The sequence below is a fragment of the Bubalus bubalis genome, chromosome 14 (assembly GCF_019923935.1).
Source record: "Bubalus bubalis isolate 160015118507 breed Murrah chromosome 14, NDDB_SH_1, whole genome shotgun sequence".
In the NCBI taxonomy this organism is placed as follows: domain Eukaryota; kingdom Metazoa; phylum Chordata; class Mammalia; order Artiodactyla; family Bovidae; genus Bubalus; species Bubalus bubalis.
In genome coordinates this window covers 206,682-215,013 of record NC_059170.1, presented here as the reverse complement: position 1 = coordinate 215,013, position 8,332 = coordinate 206,682, and the positions used below count along the sequence as shown (strand labels likewise).

The 8,332-nt window shown below is 46.4% G+C and overlaps 1 protein-coding gene across 1 annotated transcript; it reads right to left on the bottom strand.

Annotated features, from left to right (window-relative positions):
* Nucleotides 1-274: 274 nt before the first annotated feature.
* On the bottom strand, nucleotides 275-8,026 carry CBLN4 (cerebellin 4 precursor). The gene is made up of 3 exons (XM_006045080.3): nucleotides 7,193-8,026; nucleotides 4,221-4,337; nucleotides 275-1,962 (listed from the first exon to the last, which is right to left on the bottom strand). The coding sequence occupies exons 1-3, from the start codon at nucleotides 7,481-7,483 to the stop codon at nucleotides 1,765-1,767; spliced, it is 606 nt and encodes a 201-aa protein (XP_006045142.1). The 5' UTR covers nucleotides 7,484-8,026; the 3' UTR covers nucleotides 275-1,764.
* Nucleotides 8,027-8,332: the final 306 nt, after the last annotated feature.

Here is an 8,332-nt window from a genome sequence, read left to right as displayed (position 1 = left end):
CTCTTCCTGTGATGAACGGATATTTTGACGTGATGATTAATCACAATTATATTGGGGGGCTGCCTGCATGTTTCCTCCCACAGAACCCTACAAGAGCCCCCCAGTGCCACAGACTACAAAAGGGGGCACCCAGATTTATTTTAATTGACAACCGACCAGGAAATTGAGCCAAATCTCCAGAGGAGACATCTGTCATTATAGTTCCTCCTGAAAAGAAATGGGGCTTCTGCTTGCCCGTTAGTGCTGAGTAAAGGTCAGAGCTCTTCCTCAAGTCTTTTGTTTGAAAATATTGATCTTTATTTGCATCACCACTCATTCATTCACCGAGCCCTTCACAATGCTTCAGTGGATCTTTTAAAACTTAACTTCCTAACAGTAAGTTATTCTGAAAGGAGACTTTACTAAGTTCATTGATCCTTTTGCCAAGCTCACAACTCCTGAATCTGGACAAATTAAACATGGTAAAGATTTCCTATGCCAGTTGAGGGACATTCTCTAGAAATCCAGAAAGCTTTTCTTCAGCTCCAAGACCAAGAAATGAGAGAAAGGAAGAAAGGACAGGGGTGAGGGAGGGAGGGAGAGAGGGTTGGTAAGAGAGAGGGAATAAATCATGTAAGATCCATATTTCCAAAACTGAAGGGACCAAACAATTCAGCTAATGTATATTAATCTTTATTCTATAACAGAGACATAAATAATTTTATGAATTCATATGACCTGTACAAAAGACAAAATAAGATATTGTACTAAGTTCAGATATGGAATATTTGGATTTACTATTAGCTGAACAGATAAATCTAAACAATTTTAGGAGTTAAGGCAAAACCAGATGCTACTTCAAACACAACAGAAGGTTTGAAAAATAGGTATAATTAAAAACGAGGGCATCCCATCTCCAGTTAATAAAGTAGTCATGTCTAAGGAAAAAAAAATCCCTTAGGTTTTTAATAAAGTGGCTATTATCAATCATGTTAATTAAAATGAGCAATAAAGTATAAGATTTCCGTGGAGGAGAGCTGTTTTGCGCAGGTTTGAGGATTGAGCACTGAAGAATTCAGATATGCAACTTTTTCTGTGTTAGATTTATGATCTATTCTTCCTATTAGAAAATATAATTTGGAAAATATGACTCTTTCACATATATAATTAAAATACAACTATGAAGCATTCTTTTTTTAAGGGAAGTCGTGTGGGTGATCTCATAGAGTAAATTTGCGGGCAAGCCATTACCCTATTTGTTGAGAAGACACAAAGTCAGAAATTACCTTAAGAGAACTGAACAAACTAATCCCAAAGGAATAAAAACAAGTGTAACCGGTATATGGACACAGCACACAATTCTTTGGCAGGATCACACGAATCGTTGATTGAAGTCAGAACTTTACATATAGAGTTCTCTAATTCTCAGACCCGGTTGTCGGTCTTTGAAAACTAAATAAATAAAATGCCACATCTGCAACAAATTCAGTGATTCCAGGAAATTAAATTCAGAATAAACCTTGCAGACAGCTTTGAATTGTTACACTTAAGCATAGATGGGTATCAACTGTTTTGAGTCCCAATCCGAGTACACTGAAACGCACACAAAAATAATCTGTGGAGTTTGGTACTGGTTCAGACAGGCCTAGCATCCTTACAGAGAATACATACATATTCGCCCACAAGAAACCAGTGAAGACATCAATCCGGTGAAGCGGAAGTGATCCTCAGGAAGTCAGGGGCGGGCCGCCCCTCCCCGGACGAGCATCACGGAGACCTCAGATCCTATAGGGGGAACACCAGGAAGCCAGAGAACGTGGAGTACTGCCAGCCTCCGACCAAGTTACCTTTCTCCAGTTTTAGGTAAACCTTATCCTCCTTATCCAGGTAGAGCAGGACCCCATTCGTGGCGGCCTCGCGTGTCACGTCTTTATCCCCAGCGAAGGCAGATATGACTGGTTTTCCGTTTAACATCAGGTTAACCTATAAGAAACAAAACAAAACAAGACACCGAAGAGCTCTCTCTCTCTAAAGTCAAATGAATGAATCAAACAGAAACAGATTCACGATTATAGAGAACCAACTAGGGTTACCAGTGAGGGGAGGGAAGGGGAAGGGAAGACAGGAGGAGGGGATTAGAAAGTAACACTGACCACGTAGCAAATGAATAGGCTCCAAGGATATATGTGTACAGCACAGGGAGACACAGCCATTATTTTATAATCGCTTTAAATGGAGTGTAATCTACAAAAATATTGAATTGCTATGTTGTTCACCTGAAACTAACAATATTGCGAATCAACTATTCTGCAATAGAAAGAAAGAAACAAGGAAAAGAAGGGAGGGGGGAGTGGGAGGGAAGGAAGGAAGAAAGAAAGCATCTTTCTACAAAACATCTACAAGGGTCAAGGGTGGGGGGGGGGTGGGAATAATGTCTAAGATGATCAACCTGGTAAAGTATCTGATGTCCAGTAAATATATCCCTTTCCTTTCAAATTAGCTAACTCGGGTGGCTAGGCTTAGTATGATCTTACTGAGCTGATCTTTTTAACTTGAAAAAAAATTAATTTCTCCCACAAAAATTTCCTTAAATACTCACAGAAGATCACCATCCATGGAGAAAAATTCAGCCATGTGAAACCCAACTCCCCTTCAGGACATAAGTTAGGCCTACTACTTTATTTCTCTCTCATATTCAACAGCAAGTTTTCAGTTAGGACACATGCCTGTGGCTTTCCAATACATTAGTAAAAATAACCCCATGCCCTTTGCTCAGAGAAACTCAGGGACCGCAAGCCTCTACTAATATCTCTGCAGGTTTACTGTACAGCTGAGACATGCATATGCTAAATAAACATCAGCTGAAATTGTAGAATATGACTGTCCACTGTGATTTCTTCTAGTGTTTTCCCTGATAAGAAATGTGCATTAAAAATAATAATCACTACTACCACTAAATGTTTTAATGATGGATGATTAGCAACAAATTTATTACCTTCCCTGCATAGTAAAATTTTGATTATACTGTGTCAAATATTACCTAAGTTTCTAAATATTGGCGTTTGGGAAAAGCTTTTCCATGGGAGTAAATTTGTTTACTAGATATTCATTCCTTTTATGTCAAAAATTAATACTGAATAAATTAAGTATGAGGCTGATCAATTTATCCATTCACTAAGATATGTAAAAGTGATAGATGTGTAATCTAACATTCACCTGGACACAATGTGACTCAGTGGTAAAGAATCTGCCTGCAATGCAGGAGACTTGGGTTCCATCCCTGGGTCGGGAAGATCCCCTGGAGAAGGAAATGGCAACCACTCCAGTATTCTTGCCTGGAGAATCCCATGGACAGAGGAGCCTGGTGGACTAAAGTCCATGGGGTCACAAGAGTTCATACATAACTTAGCAACTAAACCACCACCACCAATATACAATACATACAATGAACAGATGATTTAAAAAGTATCCTAGAATTCCATAGACATGTACTGGTATTACTGAGTGTCCGCATATTTGAATATTATAGGAATTAGCTCCATCATTGTCCTTGAGTGTGAGTTCAAGCCTGTTCCTTAGAAAGCACAGCACAAAATATATTAACGGTGGAACTGCAATTGGTAAGAATTCACTAATTTCAGAGTAACTAAGGATAAACTACTTAGAAGATAAGCGTAGCATATCCTTTCTTTAAAAGTATATTGAATAATTGTTCCTTCAGCAATTTATTCTTGGTCTTAGTTGCTAACTGCAATTCATAATTTTTAACAATGACAGGAAATTTGTTTTATTTATTTAGTAGGTACTTGTAAAACTCTGATAGTCTTACTATTTTTTGTTGTTGTTGTTGTTGTTAAAAATTTGGGTAATTTTTGCACATGCATTAAAAGCAGCCAAGGTCTTATAAAGAGATTTGTGCCACTGAATTTTTACTATTTCCTTCCTTCCTTCCTATTTTCTTTCTTAACAAAAAAGTAGCTTTAAAAACTATGCTTTTTAAGTGACTGGTTGTTATTAAGGTAATAAGTTTAATTGTGTATTTTTCTATATGCTTGTCACATATTTTTCTATATGCTTCTATGCTTCATAGAAAGCGTTATTGGAAATTACATGTTTTAAAAATAAACTACTATGAAGATGGCTATTTTTACAATGAAAACACATAAATACTTAAATACATAGCCCACTATAGATAAACACTGTCATTTCAGGGTAGAGAGAGAACAGGTCAAAAGACATACCTGTATTGTTTGGCTCTGGTATACTTTAATTACGTGAAAACTGAAACTGTAAATTCCTTTTCTGGGTGCTACAAAGACAGACTCCAGGGTGAAAAAATTACCCACGTTTACTAGAATCTACAAATAAAAAGAATAAACACAGTCAACTATTACAATACTCTCTGTAAGTAAAATCAGTGTTCTTCCGGTTTCTTTTCCTTCCTATTTTCTTTCTTAACAAAGAAAACTAGATTTAAAAAACCACAGAAAATAAAACATGGAGTTCTATTCCCTTTTTCTTTAGTGACTTGAAAAACGGATTTGTATGTTGGAAGGTTCTTCATCTTTTTAATGTTAGACGAAAAAAATAAAGTCAGAGCTTTGTACTCATGCCTCGATTTCCAGCAAGGCCGGCTGGCTCTGAACATGTGGGGCTTATAAACACTGGCTCTACCTTCAGAGTCAGAAAAAGGCATCAGCCCCACGTCTACACACCCACCCTCTGGAGCCTTGCATGCCCAGAGGTGGCGTTCTGGGCCAGCCAATTGCGTCCGCGGCTCTCTGCAGGCCCTCCTGGACAGAGGTACGGATGCTCCCTCCACTGGGCAGCGTGATCCATGACACCGAACAGTTGGTGCCGGAGTAAGGCGAACGCCTGGCCCTCCTCTGAGCCCCCGCCAAGCCTCAGCTCTGATCACAGCCATGCGTTCCCTTCCTATGCCACCCAGGTCTTAACTATAAATATTTTGGCCATGACTCAGCCTTTGCAGACTGCCAGGGAGTAGAGACTGTGAAACAGGTGGCATTCTCTGTTCCCCCCAGTGTTAGTCAGTGTCCGTCCCCTGATCAGTTGCCTGCCGTTTGTTTATACGTTCAAGGGACAAAAAGGAAGAGAAATAAGTGCTGGTTCCCAAAAAAACAACAGTGCATTCTGTATTCCGAGATGTTCAGCTTAGTTCTGCTGATTATGAAATTAGCTCTGCATTTCAATAGATGACCTCTTAAACTAAATGCCACACGTGACAGAGAGAGAGTGTGTGTGTGTGCATATTGGGGATGGGGGTAGCAGGCAGGATATAACTAAGGTTTCTTCCATTTCTCTCCAAGAAATAAATCTAGAAGTGGCATTCAGAAAAATCAGATGTCCTTACAAAAGTACATTTCCCCCATATCAATGGCAATCTGCTACTATTTCTTTTAAACACTACATTCAGGCTAATATTCAGCCCTTTGCATAATTCCCTAGACATACTATTACCTGTGAGCAACGCATCAGAATATAGTCCCGGTCAGGTAGATGTACCAGGCTCAACCCCCAACTTAAAATGCGTCTGTGTGTATCATTTTATTCTGAGATTACTCCTTTTTCCAAGTAAACATCAGATTTCTTCCTCTGACCCTATGATCGATGGTCTTTCAGCAACAAATCACCAGCTATGCAATACTTCCCAACAGAGGTTTTACAAAGATTTGTTTAAGCACATTTAAAATAATTTGAGGTACTTAGCAGGGGCTCCCTGAATCAGACACAAGTAGCATAATTCATTAGCAATAATGGAGCTAGCTGATTAGTGTTGACTACACATAAGGCTGAATGTTGACTGTACATTGTAATTAGAGCACCCAGACACCTCGAGATTTATTACCAAATGTGTCTTATTCTCTCTAAGACGCAGGAGCACCCAGAACAGGAGAGCAAACCCTCCTCCTCTTCTAAATGACAGAAAGGTCACTGAACACAGTGCGCTGTACAGAGGACAGTGCAGTGTCCACAGTATTTAATCAGTGCCCTGAAATACAGACCAGGGGTCGTGCTGGACTTTATTTCCATCAAGATGAAAAATACTGCACTAAAACCCAAAGGGGTTGCTTAATTCTTTTAAAATAATGGCTATTCGATAGGAAGCCCCAGAGAGGCATTCTCTGTCTTTGACCAGCTGGAGAGTACATTACTTAGTAACAATTAAGTAAGGAAGAGAAATGTCACCTCATGGCTCCCCGGGCACATCCGACAGCACCACTTAACCCGTGCTCGTGCCCATGTGGCATGCCACTGTGAACCACACGCACGACTTTGGAATTTAAAAGACTCTGGGTGCAGCAGAGGTTGAAATGATCAGCCTGGAGTCTGTTTTCAGTTTTAAGACTCCTTCCTCAGCTGATACCCTGGAGTTTCTCAGCGCTAGACCCACGAGCTCCGATCGCTAAGATGAAGCTCCAGTGGCCACCAGTCGCTCCCAGTCCCCTGTCCTCAGCCCCCAGCCCTCTCTCCCCACTGCTTTGCGGGTCTCTGAAAAGGGCAGGAGCTGGGGACGCAGAAAGGCTTCCCAGCGCTTCCCTACAGGAGCTCAGCGCCTCAACCCATTGCTTCTCTCCTCCTCTCAACTTTTCCAAGTAGCGGAGGAGGGCTTTCTGCTGCAGCCGCGGTTGGCACCGAACAGGGAGCGAGATACGACCGGGGCCCCCGCTGCCGCCTCCGCAGCCCCCTGCGGGATCTGTGCAGTGTGTGGACCCCTCCCAGCCCACCCCGCCCAGGGCTCCCTCTAGGGAGAAGCCTCTCCATCCGGGAGGAACACATCATCTGTTCTGCCCTGGAAAGAGTCCCCTGCTTGCCGGAGGACGGCCTCCGCGGCCCCGGCAGAGGAGTGGAGGCCGGGCGCCAGGCTCGAGCCGAGAGACGGCGAGGTGCAGGGACCAGGACCCGCCGGTTCCAGCAGACCTGTTGCTATTCAACGTGTCTCGAGTTCTCCCTGCGGCTCTGCGCTGCCAGCCCCTCTCCCATCGCTCCAGCAGCTCTCCGGAGGCCAGAAGGGAGTGGGGGCGGGCTGGGGCGGGGGAGACCTCAGAAGTTTCAGATCCCGACGCGCGGAGACGCCAGCGCCAACCCGGTGCAGACCCGGCTCCCTGCACCGCAATCAGAGCGGCTCAGCCGCCTGCACGTCGCCCCTCCCGCCGCCCGAGCCCTGGCCTCCCGCGTCCCCCGGGGCTCTGACCTGGTCGAAGTAAATGATGCGCGTCTTGTTGCTCATCTCGGACGGCTCGTGGTTGGTGCTGCGCACAGCCGAGAAGGCGACCTTGGAGTTGGCTGCCCGGACCGAGATCCCCAGGGGCGAGGAGGAGGAGCCCTTGGAGTCCGTGGCCGGGTTCGAGTCGCACACCACGAGGCACTTGCCCTCCAGCACGATGGGCTCCGTGTCATTCTGCGCCCAGACGCGCAGCCCCGGCAGGGCGAGGGCTAGCAGCAGGGCCGGCAGCGCGCCCGGCGCCCGGCGCCCGGGGCCCATGGCGAGCGAGGCTGGGGGCCGCCGCAGCTGGCCGGCGCTCCCGCGTGCCCGCGTGGCCTCCTCCCCGGGACCCCGGCGCTGGGGACGGTGCGGGTGGCTAGATGCACCACGCGGCGGGGCCGGCGGCGGCGCGCGCACCTCCGGCAGCTCCGTGGTTTGAAGTCAGAGTTCCCCCTCGCGCTGTCTCGCTGGCTCTGCTACCTTCGTCCTTTAAGGAGCTCATGCAGAACCCCCTCCCCCGCCCTCCTCCACCTGAGATCAGCCCTGCCTGGGACCCCCGCACCCACCCTTGTTCCTAGACATCTAAGTCGCCGAACCCTCCCGTTCACCCCTCAAAGAGGAAAATGATCAGAAATCCTCACCCCAAACCTAAGCTTCCCCAGGTGAAGCGCGCAGCAGGAAAAACCCAGGGGGCTCGGAGAAGCCCCGGGATGCTGGGGGCCTGTCGGGGCCAGGGTCGTCCCGGCTCGTCTCCGGCTGGCGGTGGGGACGGATTACAGAAGCCGAAGGTGTTTCCCGGAGAGGGAAGAACGCGCGGCTGTGTTCATGGCCAGGTCTCGAGCGACTCTCTATTTCGCTTGGTCAAAAAATTCCCCAGAGCTTGGCGTCTCTCGGAAGGCGGCAGGGCGGCAGCGGCTAGTCGGGTCCCCAGCACGGAGGCAAAAATCCGCGGGATCCGCCGCACGGCGCCAGGCAGCTGGCCCCGGAGCCCTAGCCCGCCGCCGCCGCCGCGCGCCGCGAGCCCCCGCGCACAACTTTCCGTGTCCTCGCGCAGCCGGGGGGCGCGAGGCGGGCACACGCGCGCTATTTATAGGAGCGCACGCCGGCTGGGCTTGGCTCGCCGCTCAG